The sequence below is a fragment of the Callionymus lyra genome, chromosome 5, assembly GCF_982586985.1.
Source record: "Callionymus lyra chromosome 5, fCalLyr1.hap1.1, whole genome shotgun sequence".
NCBI classification, from domain to species: domain Eukaryota; kingdom Metazoa; phylum Chordata; class Actinopteri; order Syngnathiformes; family Callionymidae; genus Callionymus; species Callionymus lyra.
In genome coordinates, this window is record NC_141822.1 from 5,590,583 (window position 1) to 5,609,836 (window position 19,254).

At 35.1% G+C, this 19,254-nt stretch overlaps 1 protein-coding gene across 1 annotated transcript; it reads left to right on the top strand.

Moving 5' to 3' along the window:
- The first annotated feature begins 2,748 nt into the window (after positions 1 to 2,748).
- Positions 2,749 to 16,804, top strand: LOC148079115 (Golgi phosphoprotein 3-like). Its single transcript, XM_087790588.1, has 5 exons — positions 2,749 to 3,190; positions 3,408 to 3,539; positions 12,058 to 12,172; positions 13,029 to 13,189; positions 14,563 to 16,804. Exons 1-5 carry the CDS (start codon positions 2,981 to 2,983, stop codon positions 14,824 to 14,826), a joined length of 882 nt encoding a protein of 293 aa, XP_087646714.1. The 5' UTR covers positions 2,749 to 2,980; the 3' UTR covers positions 14,827 to 16,804.
- The last annotated feature ends 2,450 nt before the right edge of the window (positions 16,805 to 19,254 follow it).

Below are 19,254 nucleotides of genomic sequence, written 5' to 3' on the forward strand. Positions count from 1 at the left end.
TTGACTCGAGACCTTCACTAACTGTGACGCACGTCGAGAATGATTCTCTTTGACTAAACTTAAACTAAAGGAAGGATTAACAAGAGCTACAAGGAGTGACTGGAGGATGGATTTAAAAGAGGACTAGAGAGGTCAGAGGTCAGAGCTAGTGACGTCATTAATTACTACGTTAACACGTGGCTGTCTGCTCGTTGTATCATCCCTCGTCTCTGAGTTTAGTGAGTCTAGTTAATGTAGAATATTTAAGGTTAATAATGTCATAAACCAACAGGACGAACGAGTGTCTGAAGTTACGCATTAACTGTAGTTATACTGCCACCTTGCGTTTGACTCTAGTATTACTATAGTTCAAATGTATGAAAGAAATATCAATAACTTGAATATATTAAATTGTTTTTGGATGAATGCTCTTGAATAAATTAAAATATATAATTTGATGAAAAATATGAGGAATCAAAGTGAGAATTCTGAGATTAAAGTAAATATTCTGATTTTAAACTGAGTCAGAATTCGGAGATTAATGTTATTATTCTGAATTTAAACGAGAATAATGGTTGAATTGTGTGTCACAATTGTAAAATTAAAGTGATTATTTTGGATTTGTGTAGTAGTAGTAATAGTTTGAGTAAGAATTCTAATATTAAAGTGATAAGCTGTGTAAGAATTCTGAGATGTAAGTAATAATTCAGTTTAAAAGTGAGATGTATGAATTCATAATAACAATTTTGATTTTGAATTAAATAGGATTTTTTAGATTCAAGTAAATTCTCGATTTAATCTCAGAATTTTCAGATCTTTTAAATTTTTTTTAAAGAAACATCAAAATGCTTTTTAACATGTCAAAAAAAAATCAAAAATCAAAATGTAATTGTTAAATGGTGCAATTACACTTTCATTATCACTAAGCAAAAAATCATTCAATTTCAATTCAAATTCAATTTCATCATTTTGAGTTTAACATTAAAAACTTCCTTTTTATTATCAACATTTTTCCCAAGAGAAGCTAAAAAAGTACTGAACCCAACAGTCACGCTTTTGTTATAAAATACAGCATCAATTCTACCATAAATACTATGTGCTTAACTTTGAATCAATATTCATTCAAAATAGTTAATACTTAAGAACTTGTTCTCGTTGCATAATTAATCTATTCGTTTTTAACTTTTGTTTGTTTTATTGTAATATAAGTAAATCCCTCTCAGATGAAAGGAACCGACTGAGCTCAAAGTCCTCGAGGCAGAGAATAAATTTAATTAATGAATTAATAAATTGATGTGTCATAGGAAACTTTCATTTAACACTTGTGTGGTCTCGGGGTCAAAAGTGAACGACCTTCACCTGCATATGTATTTATGGAAGCCAGGGAGGTCGTTGACCTTTGACCCAGAGACAACACAAGGGTTTAAAATAAAAAGAGCTTTTTGACTGACTTGATCTATTTATTTTCCTGTGAAAATAGCTGAATTATAAATAACATAGGATTTTGAAAATATATTTTTTATCATAGAAATATAAATGTTGTGTATTTATTAGAGGTTTGTTTCAGCAAGTCTTTATGATACGTATCATGATATTGACATATTTATGTGTTAGAGATATAAATAAAAATGTGCGTTTTTGTTGTAGAATTTATGTATAAATTCCGATTCATTTATAATTGTTTTATTGATCTATTTATTTCCCTGTAAAAGTAACTGCATTATAAATAAAATCAGATAAAACACTCTTGTGTAAATAAATGTATCAATACATGTATATTTATAAATGTAATTATACATAAGTCATTTATCATCCTTCATACCTAATTCATGTTTATTCTATTGACTGAATACATTTATTCTCCTGTGAAAGTAACTGCATTGTTAATAAAATCAGATAAACAAGTCTTTGAAAAACATGTTTTTGTCATAGATGTATAGATTTGGTGTATTTATGTTGCAGATTTATTGTGCCATTTACATATAGATTTTTTATTGACTTCATATATTTATTTTCCTGTGAAAGTAACTGCAATATAAATAAAATCATATCAATACGTCTTTAAAAAAAAAAAAGGTTTCATCATAGATATATAAATGTTGTGTATTTTTGTTGCAGGTGTATTGTACCTAATTCATGTTTATTCTTTTATTGACAAAATCAATTTATTTTCCCATGAAAGTAACTGCATTATAAATAAAATCAAATGAACACGTATTGTTTTGTTTTTTTAATTGTTTTTATCATAGATATATAGATTTGTGTATTTGTTAGAAATAACATCAGATAAAAACTTTATTGGAAAAACACGTTTTTATCATAGATATATAAATGTTGTGTATTTTTGTTGCAGGTGTATTGTACCTAATTCATCTTTATTCTTTTATTGACTAAATCTATTTATTTTCACGTGAAAGTAACTGCATTATAAATAACATCAGATAAAACTTTCTTTAAAAAACACGTGTTTATGATGGATGAATACATTGTGTATTTATGTTGCAGGTGTATTTATTTATTTACGTTTTTCAATTTATTTTCCTGCATAATAAGTACAATCAAAAAGTTTTAAAAAATATATCTTCCCTCCTTTAAAACATTATTATGACGTAACGAATGATTAAATAGCCTTTGTTGTATTTCTACTTAAAAAACAATATTTCTAGTTCCGACTTGACTCGAAGCACCGCACGTCCGTGAACGCAGCACGACTGTTGCGTTCAAGGTCCACCTCAGAAAGCTCGTCTACGTCAGCGCCGCCGCCATGTTGGATCAGGAAGTGGGCAGAGCTGAAGCAGGATCTTCGTCTCCTTCTCTCCCGCAGCAGCAGCAGCAGCAGCGACAGAGGCAGCCATCTTACGACTCTCGCCCTGCTCGGACCACCTTCCATGCGGCCTGAGAGCGCGGCCAGTCGCGGCTGACGCTTCCCTCCCTTTTTGTTTTGTTTTGGGCGGCATTTTGTTTTTCTTCGAAAGGGAGAAAAACCCCCCAAAAAAACAAAATGACTTCCCTCCAGCAGCGCAGCTCCGGCCTGGTCCAGCGCCGGACGGAAGCCACTCGCAGCGCCGCCGTCGACAAGCTCTCGGACTCGGACTCGGACGAGGCCCGGCGCTGGGACGAGGAGAACAACGACGACGACAAGGGGGACTCGAAGGAGACCAGACTCACGCTGATGGAGGAGGTGCTGCTGCTGGGCCTCAAGGACCGAGAGGTGGGCAGGTTGATAATCCACTTAAAACACAACTTTTTGTAAGAGTAGGAAGTTAAGTGTCGTGTCGACTCTTCCTCGCGTCCTCACACCTGGAGGCTGTGTTTCGTTGAACACCTGAGGTGGTTATTTTTCATCCATTTCCGGGTCGTTTTTTGTGTTACCTGCGTGACGTAGCAGCTTCACCTGGCACTCACCTGCTGCTCCTTCTTCTCTCCAGGGCTACACGTCCTTCTGGAACGACTGCATCTCCTCGGGTCTGCGGGGCTGCATGATGGTGGAACTGGCCCTCAGGGGCCGGATCCTGCTGGAGGCCTGCGGGGTCAGGAGGAAGAGTCTTCTGTCCAGGAAGGTGAGCAGATGGTTTTCACTGGAACTTCCTGTCCGAAGACCAGGTGGACACACCTGTCTCTGGTGTGCACCTGTAGAGCCAGGATGAAGGTTGTTGTGTTAAAGACAAACATAATAATAGTATCAACTTAAAGTGTAACTATAGTGTGTGTTTGTCTGTGTGTTGTTGTGATGTGTGACTCTATTGTATCATCAGCGTGTGTGTTGTTGTGATGTGTGACTCTATTGTATCATCAGTGTGTGTGTTGTTGTGATGTGTGACTCTATTGTATCATCAGTGTGTGTGTGTTGTTGTGATGTGTGACTCTATTGTATCATCAGCATGTGTTGTTGTGATGTGTGACTCTATTGTATCATCAGTGTGTGTGTGTTGTTGTGATGTGTGACTCTATTGTATCATCAGTGTGTGTGTTGTTGTGATGTGTGACTCTATTGTATCATCAGTGTGTGTGTGTTGTTGTGATGGTGAATTATATCGTGTCATCAGTGTGTGTGTGTGTTGTTGTTGTTGTGATGTGTGTCTCTATTGTGTCATCAGTGTGTTGTTATGTTGGACTCTATTGTGTCATCAGTGTGTGTGTTGTTGTGATGTTGGAGTCTATCATGTCATCAGCGTGTGTGTGTTGTTGTGATGTTGGAGTCTATCGTGTCATCAGCGTGTGTGTGTTGTTGTGATGTTGGAGTCTATTGTATCATCAGTGTGTGTGTTGTTGTTGTGATGTGTGACTCTATTGTATCATCAGTGTATGTTGTTGTGGTATTGGAGTCTATTGTATCATTAGTGTGTGTTGATGTGATGTTGGAGTCTATTGTATCATCGGTGTGTGTTGTTGTGATGTTGGCGTCTATTGTATAATCAGTGTGTTGTGATGTGTAGAGTCTGTTGTATCATTAGTATGTGTTGTTGTGATGTTGGAGTCTATAGTGTCATCGGTGTGTTGTGATGTTGTAGTCTATTGTATCATCAGCGTGTGTGTGTTGTGATGTTGGACTCTATTTTATAATGAGTGTGTTGTTGTGATGTGTGACTCTATTGTATAATCAGTGTATGTTGTTGTGATATGTGACTCTATTGTATCATCAGTGTATGTTGATGTGATGTTGGAGTCTATTGTATCATCGTGTGTGTTGTTATGATGTTGGCGTCTATTGTATAATCAGTGTGTTGTGATGTGTGGAGTCTATTGTATCATCAGTGTGTGTTGTCATGATGTTCGAGTCTATTGTGTCATCGGTGTGTTGTGATGTGTGGAGTCTGTTGTATCTTCAGTGTGTGTTGTTGTGATGTGTGACTCTATTGTATCATCAGTGTGTGTTGTTGTGATGTGTGCCTCTATTGTATCAACAGTGTGTGTTGTTATGTGTGAGTGTATTGTATAATCGGTGTGTGTTGTGTTGTTAGTTTGATTTTATTTGTAGCTACTTTCACGGGAAAATAAATAGATTAAGTCAATAAAAGAATAAACATTAATGAGGGTCTTGATCGAAAATGTTACTGATATGTAAACTATCTTCATTGAAATACTGACATCAGAAAATGATCTTAAGCTCCGCCCACTGAAAACACTTTGTTTTTCTGGAGATTAAATCTTGTTGACCATAACCACACCCACTCTGCTGTGGTTGGTCAAGCGAGGAGGTTTCATCGATCCCCAGGAAATCTCCACCTCCAAGGGACTCCTTGTATAAATAAAGCACGTGTGATTACAGCTGGAGGAGGGGTGAAGCCATTATTACGTCGTAATAGACTCTCGTAACCTCTCGTTCGTCCAGATTTCAGAGCAACTTTATAAAGTAAATGAGTGTAAAACATGGTCATGATGAGGAACTTACTGTGTCTTGAAGAACATTTACTATGTCAGGAGAGTTGAGTTTATCATTAGTTGACTTTTAAGGATTGAATTATATTTTTAGAATAATTTTATTACATCATTTGTACATGGAAAGGTTGAACCTGTTTTTTATTTAATAATTGAATATTAAAATGATTTATTGTTCACACACACAGTTTGAGATTCTTATTCCAATAATTCTAAAATAAAAATTTAAAATACAATATATTTCACTTCGTAGTCTTTGAAGTTCAGTATAATTTCCAATAGAGTGACTTAATCCAACTTGATCACATGATGCATAATGGGGTGAAAAAGCAAAAACTTTGAATATATAAATTATAAATTAATTTGGTGGCGTCGTAGCTGGTGGCGAGTATTGATCGATAATGTTCGACATAGTTACTGATGCCTTCATTCCATACTAGTTCTTTAGCAATACTTTTGTCAACATAAAAAGATCGATAATAACAACAAGAAAACATTGTACAAGTCTTTACTTGATTTCTTTTTCAGCTTTGGTAAATTTCCAAAGACGAAAATATAAACCACAACAAATTTCCCAAGAGACGATTTAATCCAGTGTTTCCTGCTTTTGTCGCTCATCAGCTTTTCTTCAAAACATTCCACACATTGTCAAGTTATGATCACACATGGGTGTCTGTGTTGTTGTAGTGACTCTGAGTATACTCATGTAATACTCTTCTATATCACTAGATGGTTGATATACAGACTATAATTTTTTTAAACATGTTTTTCCGGTGGTGCGACTCGTAATCTTTTCAATTAAGAAAGTCTACCTGGGCTCAAAACGGGTTGAACAACACTGCTCTGTACGACCCAGCCCTCGTCCTTGAGCAAGACACTCGTCATTGTTCTTGATGGTCCATCCGGCCTCGCAGCCTACTCCCATCGGTGTGTGTGTTACTGTATGTGTGAACGTGTTTCCTTGTGTAAAGCATGTTGGGGGCTGGGGAAAAAACAACATAGAAAAGCTCTGAATAAATAAGATCCATTTGCCAAATATTAAAAAAACACAATTCTTAAGATGTATAGTGATACTGTAGTAACAAGTATATATTTTTAGTAGGGTTGCACATTATATCAATCTCGCGATATTGGCACGTGCGATATACATATCAAAAACATGTGCGATAATTTATCATTTTGTATAAATCAAGCATTTCTTAAATACGCACTTCGACCAATCAGTGTCACGTTCTGTAAAGTTGTCAATTTGTACTTCTATGTCTAGTTGTTGTTTACGTCTCCGTCTGTCTGTGAACTGTGCGGCGCAGCTTGCTAGGCTCGGTTGCTATGGCGACGCGTCTTGCCGGCGCGTTGACTTAGGTCAGTATATACACCGAAGTAATACTAACTTCTGATCTAGTCAAACACTAGTGATCCGGTCACTCGTGTCTTTCAACCTCCTTTGTTAAAGCAACATATTGTAAGAACTTTTCATCTCGTCTCAGTTGTTTTCTTATAAGATCGTGAATCTGATGTCGCTCAGTTTCGCGGGAAAACGATTCAAGTCCCACGAGACTGAGCATTGTAAGTGATATTTTTCTACCATCATGTCGTCACCGAAGTGCCAAAATAAACGAAAGAGAAAAATAGCATAGTTTTCCTTCTTTAAACCCCCTGGACCTAACCTACAGTACTCGCGGCTGGATCTTGATCTTGAATGAAAAAATTGCATTAATGTCGATCGCATTTCAAGACACACATATGGAATATCGCACTTATTTCCAATATCATGCAGCCCTAATTTGTAGTATTGTCCAGTACTTGACTCTGGTGTTGTGATAGTGTAGTAACAAGTATATATGTGTAGTATTGTCCAGTACTTGACTCTGGTGTTGTGATAGTGTAGTAACAAGTATATATGTGTAGTATTGTCCAGTACTTGACTCTGGTGTTGTGATAGTGTAGTAACAAGTATATATGTGTAGTATTGTCCAGTACTTGACTCTGGTGTTGTGATAGTGTAGTAACAAGGATATATATGTGTAGTATTGTCCAGTACTTGACTCTGGTGTTGTAGTATTTACAGTCGTAACTACTTTCATTTGTTTTCAAACCAAAATATGTCCAAACATCAGCTTTAGAAGCTGCTGGAGTCACTGTAGCCTCTCGTCCTCAGTCATGGCCGGGATCTTCATGTTTCCTTTAGCTGCGGAGGACGTAATAAATGCAACATAATTAAATGTCTAAACGTTTGACCCTTCAATATTCCGGTGACACTGATATAGATTCTACTCCTGCAAAGCACTCATTAAGCTCCTACATTGATAGATGGATGAACTTTATTGATCCCTCACATGTACACACTGAACTTTGCGTTCTTGTTCGTCACTTAAGCACTTTGTACTCCATATCTTTCCACAGGAATACAAATGTTCTGTCATGGCGGTCCAGATTAAGACCGTCACGATACCCCGTCTGAATTCCTGTGTCATTCTGAATCGACAGCCCATTAAATAATAACATAAAAGATGAGAGGCTTGTTAAGCGCCCAATTTTAAACCTGCCATGTTTACGACGCCTCCTCATCCTCGAGGGGTTTAATAGGACGTGAAATGAAAGCAAGTTAAAATTCTCAGGAATCTCGTTATTCTTTGGCAATAAAGCGTTGTTATCAGCCGTTCTTTCACCAGCAACTCTTGTTTTCCAAAAGAGACCTAGTTGTCCTTGATGGTTTGAAGTCAGTGTTGTATTATATTGAGCTTCTTTAATGCAATTAATAAATACTCTTATTATTGAAATTTTGGTCATGTTTTGTTTATGTTGTTATATCGCTGTCATCATCGGGCCCCTTACATTTATTCCCTTCAATTCTAAGTCAACAGTCCGGAGCCCCAGACATGACATAGTAAAAAACAATAATTTCTGGCCATGAAGTAGGTCTGATGTAACTTCCTGTTTAAGGACCTAGAAAACCCTGCGTTCTTAAAGTGCAGCTGAAGCGCTAAATACAACTTTCAATCAAACTATTTTGGGAAATCATTCCGTCCGGGTGGTATAAAAGTTTCAATTGAATCTGATTTGAAGTTTATCAGATATTTACTGGTACAAATGGCATGAAAATAATTTTTGATTTGTATATAAAGATAATTCAAACCCTCAAAAGAAGTAGTGATAGTAGTAGGTGTACAGGTTTTCGTTGAGGGTCGAGGGAATTAGTGAAGCTGTGCTCGATTTGCACACATTATACCTACTCATGGCCACGAATTAGTACTTTGTGGCCACGAGTAGTGTTTCGTGGCTACAAAGTAGTTTTTTCGTGGCCACCGAGTAGCGGGCGCCAAGTATTGTTTCGTGGGAGACAAATATTGTTTTGCGGGCGCAAAGTATTGTTTCGCGGGCGCCAAGTATTGTTTCGTGGGCACCGAGTATTGTTTCGCATGCGCCGAGCATTGTTTCGCGGGCACCGAGTATTGTTTTGCGGGCGCCGAGTATTGTTTTGCGGGTGCCGAGTATTGTTTCGGAGGCGCCGAGAATTGTTTCGCGGGCGCCTAGTATTGTTTCGCGGGCGCCTAGTATTGTTTTTCGCTGGTGCCGAGTACTGTTTTTCTTTTGTTTTTTTACTTGTACTGCCCACATAATAGTTAAGAAAAAGGATACAATACTACAGTGGATCATAGTGTATTTGCTCATGTGTGTACAATGATCAGCAGAGAGTGCAAAAACTCAAAAGTAAATGTACAAATAAACATTCTGTGTATTAACTGGTGGTAGTTTGTGGTTGTTGAGAGTTGTCATGAGATGTAGTTGGTCAGCAAAACCACATGGTTTTAAATCATAAATAATGTATTGTGCAGGTTCTTGACTAGTATAATTACTAATATACATCAACAGTCCACCACAGGATCATTGTCGTCCTCTTCAAAAATTATATTTATGTTCAAGTCTTCATTGATCTCATGAATGTTTCCTGTAACTGCTGGACTGACCAGAGGAACTAAAGTATGTGCAGAACATGACATGAGATTTGTTCTTCAAACTCCCATGTTTTTATCACTCATGCCATCTGCTCTCACTTGATTGACAGCAGAGGGTTTGGAATTTACAACTGATAAAAAAAAAACACAGAAAATTTCCTACATTAAACTTGTTTAACAGTAGTTTTAACTGTGTATTGTTTTTGATGGTTAAAGCGCCTTGTGACCCTGGTCCAGAAAGGTGCTTTAGAAACAACCATTACTTACTTACTTACAATTGTATTATTCAGTCAATTACATCAACTAAAGTCATTTCAACTAAGATGTAAAACTACAATGAATTTAACGCATTTAAATCTTTTTTTAATGAATAAAACCGACCATAATTTTCTGAATTCAATATTTAAACATTTGTACCGATTATGATCTCAATTTTTAAAAGTTGACTCAACAATTGGCTCGTTATTCTATTAGTATTGTTCGGTGGCAGACAAATTTAATATGAATTATATTGATAATATTAGTAATAAATTCAAGCTTTAAATATTACGTATTTGTTGAAATTATTGGCAAAGCTGTTGTGAGCCCAGTTTTATCTTGACCTTTAAAGTATATACTTTATTGAATATTGTTTTGATTGTTTAAGCGCTTTGTGACCCTGGTCTGGAAAAGAAAATAAAAAAATTACTTACTTACTTACAGTAAACGGTTCAATACCTAAAAAAAGAAAATTAAAACCTTTTAAGTTCAACCTTAAATACTAAATTTAAATAAATGTTTAAAGTGCTTTTTCTATCTTTGGCTTCATGGAAATGAGTTCAACTTAACTAGAAACCATGAGTTGTGAAATAGTTGTTGAAATAAGCAGCGAAGAGAATCGTTACATGTGATATTTGACGCTTCCTTAATTTACTTTTTACAGCCTAATGTAAGTCAGTGTGAGAAACTATTCTAAGCACAGCTGCTCCATCCATCACTCTTCATTGTCGTCTTGGCTGCCATATTGAAAGCTACTCCTCTCTGAGATATTTAGATATAATCCATTAATTCTTAACCAGAACGATCGTTGGGAGCGTCGCGGTCATTAACTATTTTCTGTCATTAAGTGAGTTTCACAAGAGGTCGTCCTTCACGTGACTTCACCGTCGTGTTAGTGTTTCACAGGCAAACGAAACTCATGTTATGTCTGTTATTGTTGTGATAGTAATGGTGACCCTGGCAAGAAGGTTTTTTTATCAACCTTTATTTGGCCAAAGACACGTCTGGTCGATGCAAAGACTGTACAGTGATGTCAGAATATATGTCGTAGAATGATTGAATTTAACCTTTTACATTTTGAAACGTTTGGATTTGTCTGATTCAAGAGACGCTTTTTAGGCCTTAAACAAAAAACAAGGTAAAGTAATTTCAGGGCAAATTAAAGCTGTCATTTAATGATCTTTTTTAAATAATTTCAATATTGTAGGCTGTTTTTTTTTTAATATAAATAATTGTATTATTTCACCAGACAATCACGACGGAGCTACACTAGCAACATGTTTATATTGAATTTAAAAGCCTACAGAGAAGAAGAAAAAAAAAGTATACTTTTTCAGATTATTTGAATTACAATTTATAACTTTATGTGTAAAAGAAAATATAATTTAATTTTTAAATACATTTATAAAAATCAGAAATAATTAAAACGTTTTTAAACATTTAAAATGTGAAATTTGCTTCCATTCTCTTTATTCTGTTATTGTTTCCTTTAACTGGCACTTTCTGGTTGTACTTCATAGTTAAGTAAAACCATAGTAGCAAATATATTCAGTTAAACAATGGCAAGTTCTACATTTTTAAGTTGTTTTTATGTGTCCGTAATTCTTCATTCCAGCTTCATATTGTACTGAAAGTGTGGAAGTACATCAGTGCCATCAGAATATTGAATTTATTTTTTCAAATATTGAAAGGTAGAACATTTTTCAATTATTCAATATTTGTCGTCATCACTGCCGCATCAGTTTAGATATTTTCATGACAAAGTATCAACTTTATTTTAACGTCTGGAGTTTAAACATCTTAAACTAAATCTCACGATCGATCTGAAGATTCTGATGAAGTAACTCGGTACTCGTTTGGTTTTGTCTGGTGGCTCTGATATGATGGATTTAAAAGGCTTCTTTTGTTTTACATTGAATTTAAAAGGCTTCAAATTAAAAAAAAAAAAAAAAGAATAATTGATATTAAAATATAACAAATATTGAATCATCGAAATTAAAATAAACAAATATTAAACAATCGAAATGAATTCAAACTTTCAATATTTGAAAAAGATAAATTCACCCATTAAATATTCTGATGGCACTGATGTACTTCCATATGAAAGCGGTTAAAATTACTGTTGTTTTTGTTTGAGGCATAAAAACAGGTGTCATATTATCTAACATCATAAACTATTGTGACAGTCGTTCAGAATAGTTGTAATTATCACGTCTGTCATGAGTAACGTCAGGTTAAAAAAAAAGGTAATTACAGTGTTGAAAATCAAAGGAATACTTTAAAAAGACTTCAAATGTTTAAGTGTATATTCAGGAATTCCGTTAAACCAAATTTCTTCGGCTCAAAATCCATGTCAAACTATTGGTCCGTACGTTGTATGAGGAAGTCGATCGTCGTCTCAACTGTGGGACGTTTCTCCGGCGTCCGGTTGGACCAGGATCTTGTGAGACGGTGGATCAGTGACGCTCGACTCTTGTTTGCTCAGGTGATCTGCAAGTCCGACGCCCCGACAGGTGACGTGTTGCTGGACGAGGCTCTGAAGCACATCAACGCCACGCAGCCTCCAGAGACCGTCCAGAGTTGGATCGAACTGCTGAGCGGTGAGAACACCTTTGTCTTGTCGCTCTCGTCCAGGACCGTGTAGGTCGAGGTGGACGTCGCCGTGGAAACCCCTCGAAGGGGAATGCAGACAGAAAAGTGGAAAACTATCAAAATATATATATAATATAATATATATTTATAAATGTTGTTGATGGCGTTTTGTCATGTGGTCGAATCCCTTTAAAGATGGAGCTTTGTCTGTGTTGAATATTGAGTACTTGAATTTAACATTTCAAATGTTGACACAATTATCTTTATTAAATTATTGGATAAAGAAAAATTTAATATTTTCAGAGTGAATGGATGGTTATTTAAAAAATATATATCCTTTTTTAAATTAAATTATTTAATTACCTAATCAAATTGAACCTTTCAATATAAAAATTATTGAATACAGATATTACTTTAGATGAAAACTGAGGATTTTTTTCAAAAAATTAATGAATTTCTATGTTGAAAAGTTGGTTGTTTTTTATAATTACATTTTAAAATGAATGTTTTCAAAAATAATTAATTATTTTGCACATGAAGTTTGATATTGTAGTTCCAATAATGTTCTAAATTCAACATTCTTTTCAATTGTTAGCCTTTTAAATTTAAGATAACACAGGGATTTGTTGTGATGACATTATAAAAACATTGGTATAAAATGAACACAAATGATTAAATATTGACAGGAAGTCATCTTTTCATTCTTTGACAGTCGGTTAGTACATGTAAAAATAATCAATTTATTTTGATATTTGTAAGTTAGTAAAGGTTATTTGTAAAGATCTTTTCTAGACCAGGGTCACAAGGCGCTTCGACAATCTGTTCTCAAGATGCTGACGAACGTAACCTCACCTGTGTCCTCAGGTGAGACCTGGAACCCGCTGAAGCTGCACTTCCAGTTGAGGAACGTGAGGGAACGCTTGGCCAAGAATCTGGTGGAAAAAGGCGTCTTGACGACAGAGAAGCAGAACTTCCTGCTGTTCGACATGACGACGCATCCGCTCACCAACAGTACAATCAAACAGGTACGATCAAGGTTTGACTGGAAGTGATTAATGACCTGCAGTGAATGACCACAGGTTTGTCTTTGTTCGATCAGAGCAACTCGCGGAACCTGTTTTAAGATCCAGTCGAGCGAGAGTCGATGTTTGTCTTGGTTTGAAAATGAAAAAGTACATAGAAGTATCATCAGAATATTGAGTTTTTATGTTCAACTTTTCAAACGGTTGAAACTTTTTGTTCTTAAAGATGATTCATTGCTTCTAAAAACGACCACATTTCATTAAAACAGTCATTTTTCATATTGAAAGGTTGAATCTTTGATCATTTTTTTGAATAGTTAAATAAAAAATAAGTATTTTTTAAATGAATCCTTTTTAACCGACGATACTTGAGCTGCTTGATCTCACTTGTTACCAATAATACCAACTTTTAAATTAATAAATAAATACAAAATTGAATTAGGATTGTTTCATTTTTCAAATATTGAAATTAAAGTGACAAAAAAGGTACATTTTTCAATTCAGTTATTTAAAAACAAAACAATGTCAGTAAAAAAAACATTTTTAATATCAATTATTCAAAGTATATAATTAAATGCTTTAAAAAAACATTTGAAATATTAAGTTGTAGCTTTTAATGATTAAAATTGTATATGATTTTTTTTAAACTTTTTTAACAAAACAATTCTTTTTAAAGCAGAACTACACATTTTTATAAAAAAAAAAAAGCTCAATCAAATAAAAACAATCTTTAGCTTTAATTCTATTGTTGCTCTTTATATAGTGAATTTGAATTTTGGAAGAATTTTATTAAATCATTGGAAAAAACATTTAATGCTTAAAAACAATCTGAATAAAATATTGATATTAAATGAACCAAATAATATTTACATTTTCTAATTAAACTATTTAAAAACAAAACAAATATGAGTAAAAAAAACATTATTTTTAAGATATTCATTAATAATTTTTATATTGAATTTAAATGAGTACAAGGTGTTTAATTTGTTAATACTTGAAATTCAAATTAAAAAAAATAACATTTTTCAATTCAATTGTTTAAAAACTTTTCATTTTTTAAATCAATTATTCAAAATATATAATTAAATGCTTTAAAAATTCAAAGTTTCAAGAAATTATTTTTGTTAAATCATTAAGAAACAACTGTTTAATTCTTTTTTTTAAATTGAATAAACTAAAAATCAAAGTTTCAACTTTTGAAACATTAAATTCTTCTACTAATATTCTGATGACACTGTTATACTTTATTTATTAACCATTAACCAAGAGTCTCTTGCTCTGCCTGATAAAAACTGAATAAATTAAAGTCACATGGTCAAGACCCTGATGTAGAAGTTAAAACTGACAATATGTATTTCCTGGTGTTCCTCCTGCAGCGTCTGGTCAAGAAGGTCCAGGACTCGGTTCTGGAGAAGTGGGTCAACGACTCCCAGCGCATGGACAAGCGCGTTCTGTCCCTGATCCTGCTGGCGCACTCGTCCGACGTCCTGGAGAACGCCTTCGCGCCGCTGCACGACGACCTCTACGACCTGGGCATGAAGAGGGTCCACACCCTGCTGGAGCTGGAGCCCGAGAAGGAGAGCGCCAAGTCGTCGGCCAACGAACTCATGTGGGCCGTGGTGGCGGCTCTGGGGAAATGAAGCGGCGGCGCCGGAGCCGCTCGGATTCCATCGAAAGGACTTGAGGAATAAAAAAAAAAAAAAAGGAAACACAAAGACACGAGACAATCTGTTTTGGCTTTTTGGGAAAAGCCTGGTTGTTCATCTACGGATGAGGTTGTGGGCGTCGGCCCCGAGTTAACTTAGTGCAATCTTGATGGTGGCGGTTACTATTGGTCGCGTCTCCGAGGACGACGGAGGGAAAGTGTTCATGGGAAAATACGACGCTTCTGTCATTCGCAACAACAAAAAGGCGGAGGCGACGGCCGCGGAAAAGAGGATTCTCGCCGGAAGTTTGACCTTTGACCCACACAAGGAAACCTCATCCCTTTTCGTCGTGGATCAGAATCAAACCCTGGTCTGTGTTCACATCGTCCGCAGCTGCTGGTGCTCGACCCTTGACCTTATGTTTGAAGATGTTTGGAAGGTTTTCGTTCATGAGTCGCATCTCCATGTTTGTTGAAACGGTTTTTATTGAAATGTTTTAAGATTTAAATCCTTTAATTAGTTGATAATTGTTATTCAATAGCTTTATAAAAAAAAGGTTGACGTTGTTTTAATTTATTAATTTAATTCAATGATTTGTGTATTGAAAGGTGAAATTAGTTTCTCTTATTTTAATAATTGAATTAAAAAATGGAATAATTTGTACGTACGTAGAAATTTAAGTATTAATTAAAACGGAATTCAATTTTTTATTTTAAATCGTTTTTAATTCAAAGGCTTAAATTCAATATAAAAATCTTCAGCTATTTTGAATTTAAAAGGTTAACAAATATTTAAATATTAATTATTAGAATTTTTTAAAACATTTTATTCATGATTTTTTGTCTGAAAATGAAGGTTAAATTCAATATACATGTTATTTTATTTATTTCTATTTAATAAAATAAAACAAATCAACCTTTAAATACATAGAAATGATTGAATTCAATTATTAATATAAAAAAAATTGCTTAAAAACATTTCAATAATTAAACCACGTTTTGACAATTCTTTATGGTAAAATAAAACCGTTGAATATTCCGTACGTTTGAAGACGTAGAAGAAAATGTGATTTTATCAGAGAGAAGTTAAGATACGAGGAGACGACGTCAAGATCATTGAAATGGTTTCTAAACCACAAAAGTACGAGGATAAAACTTTATTTTTTTTGAACCCGGGGTCGTACACGTCGAGTCTCTTTATGTCACGTTCCATTTTTTCCGTAACTCTACGTTGTTGCCGCCGACGACCGACCGACACTTTTACTCCTCGAGACACAAAAACGAGTCGACGGATCGCGACGAGTCTTCCAAGTTTTTTTTCTTTATCTCGCTAATAGAAGCTCCTAGTTTTTGCCGTTCATAACTATTTTGCACAGTCGTAGGTTCGAGGACGATGAATATTGTAGTTGGCGCGGGTTATTTTATATATAAATATATATAAAGATTCATTCCGATGGATTTAAAAAACTGAAATACATTCTGCACTTATGTTTCCAGGTGTGAGTCGCTGCGTCTCGATCGGTGGAATGATTTTTTTGGTTTTGTTTTTGAAACTTTTTACATCAAAACTCTGCTCATTCGCTCTTTGTACAAATGCCACCATTTTCCAAAAAAAAAATCATATCTTTATCTATTTTTTAATACATTTTAAGGAGCATATCCAAGGGGCTTCACTGCACATCCTTTCGAAGCGAAGAACGTCATCGTTCTGATCATTTTTATCGTTTTCGTCGTCGGTGGTCCGTCCTCGGACAGAAGACCCCGCGAGGATGCATGTGTGGGTGGAGGGCCACAGGTACTGGTGGATGTAGCGGCGAAAAGGAAAACCCGTGTAAACGAGTCGTTATTTTACCGATCAAGGAAAGGGATCTTCTCTCTCTCTCTCTCTCTCTCTCTCTCTCCGTCTATGATTCTGTAATGCTTTTGTATTGCCACACAAAATAAAGTAAGGATCCTTTAAGTGCCTGAATTTAGCTTTTGTTGCTGGTTTTTCTTTGTGAGCCGCGTGACGAGAATATACATCGACCAACTTCAAGCTGTTTATTTTTAATAACATTAATGAGGAGTAATCTTTTTATTTTTTGCTTTTAAATCATCAATAAATTAATTTACAATCAACCTTAAAAATTAACGTTTGTTTATTTTTGTGTTGCAATTAAACTTTTGTCCTTTAGATGGCAGCGGTAGTTACGTCCTCCACAGCTAAAGGAATAATGATGACTGAGGACGAGAGGATACAGTGAGTCCAGCGGCTTTTAAAGCTGATGTTTTGGACATATTTTGGTTTGAAAACAAAAGCAGTTACGACTTTGTCAAGAGTCATGTGGTCTGTAAATTCAGCCTCTATATTTAAATAAAATAATGCGCTTTTTTTTTTGTGATTTACAATTAACATCCAAATACTTTTGGCATTTGTTCATTTTTGTTTTGCAACTTTGTTTCACAATAAATTCAACAGTACTGTATAAAAAAAAAAAGTATATTGCAAATCTTATTTTACTTTATCATAGTTCTTTTATCGTTTATATTTGAATAAACTACACATAAAACTAATTAATTCATTTTCCTTTTTACACTTAACATTCAAAGATTAATAGAATTGGTTCATTTTTGTTTCGCAATTCAACTTCCGGCCTCTAGATGGCAGCAGTCACTACGTCCTCCGCATCCAAAGGAACAAAAAAATCTCATCACAGCGATGACTGAGGTCGAGAGGATACAATTTAACTGTATTGCACACTTTTTTCATAACTATGAAATCTTGCGGGATCCTGGCGATGACTAAGGACGAGAGGATACAGTGAGTCCAGCAGCTTTTAAAGCCGATGTTTGGACACATTTTGGTTTGAAAACAAATGAAAGCAGTTATGACTATGTCAAGAGTCATGTGGTCTGTAAATACTACAACACCAGAGTCAAGTACTGGACAATACTACACATAAATACTTGTTACTACACTATCACAACACCAGAGTCAAGTACTTGACAATACTACACATAAATACTTGTTACTACACTATCACAACATCAGAGTCAAGCACTTGACAATACTACACATAAATACTTGTTACTACACTATCACAACACCAGAGTCAAGTACTGGACAATACTACGCATATATATTTGTTACTACACTATCACAACACCAGAGTCAAGTACTGGACAATACTAAACATATATACTTGTTACTACACTATCACAACACCAGAGTCAAGTACTGGACAATACTACACATATACTTGTTACTACACTATCACAACACCAGAGTCAAGTACTGGACAATACTACACATATATACTTGTTACTACACTATCACAACACCAGAGTCAAGTACTGGACAATACTACACATATATCCTAGTTACTACACTATCACAACACCAGAGTCAGGTACTGGACAATACTACACATATATCCTTGTTACTACACTATCACAACACCAGAGTCCGGTACTGGACAATACTACACATATATACTTGTTACTACACTATCACAACACCAGAGTCAAGTACTGGACAATACTACACATATATACTTGTTACTACACAATCACAACACCAGAGTCAAGTACTGGACAATACTACACATATATACTTGTTACTACACAATCACAACACCAGAGTCAATTACTCGACAATACTACACATATATACTTGTTACTACACTATCACAACACCAGAGTCAAGTACTGGACGATACTACACATATATACTTGTTACTACACTATCACAACACCAGAGTCAAGTACTGGACAATACTACACATATATATTTGTTACTACACTATCACTACACCAGAGTCAAGTACTGGACAATACTACACATATATATTTGTTACTACACTATCACAACACCAGAGTCAAGTACTGGACAATACTACACATATACTGTATACTTGTTACTTCACTATCACAACACCAGAGTCAAGTATTGGACAATACTAAACATATATACTTGTTACTACACTATCACAACACCAAAGTCAAGTACTGGACAATACTACACATAAATACTTGTTACTACACTATCACAACACCAGAGTCAAGTACTGGACAATACTACACATATATACTTGTTACTACACTATCACAACACCAGAGTCAAGTACTGGACAATACTACACATATATATTTGTTACTACACTATCACAACACCAGAGTCAAGTACTGGACAATACTACACATATACTGTATACTTGTTACGTCACTATCACAACACCAGAGTCAAGTACTGGACAATACTACACATATATCCTTGTTACTACACTATCACAACACCAAAGTCAAGTACTCGACAATACTACACATAAATACTTGTTACTACACTATCACAACACCAGAGTCAAGTACTGGACAATACTACACATATATACTTGTTACTACACTATCACAACACCAGAGTCAAGTGCTGGACAATACTACACAT

Bases quoted from the DNA above. Each gene is read 5' to 3' on its own strand.
- LOC148079115 (XM_087790588.1), top strand. From the start codon at position 2,981: ATGACTTCCCTCCAGCAGCGCAGCTCCGGCCTGGTCCAGCGCCGGACG. The intron at 12,173-13,028 runs GTGAGAACACCT...CTGTGTCCTCAG, and splicing joins TTGGATCGAACTGCTGAGCG to GTGAGACCTGGAACCCGCTG. The intron at 13,190-14,562 runs GTACGATCAAGG...TTCCTCCTGCAG, and splicing joins CCAACAGTACAATCAAACAG to CGTCTGGTCAAGAAGGTCCA.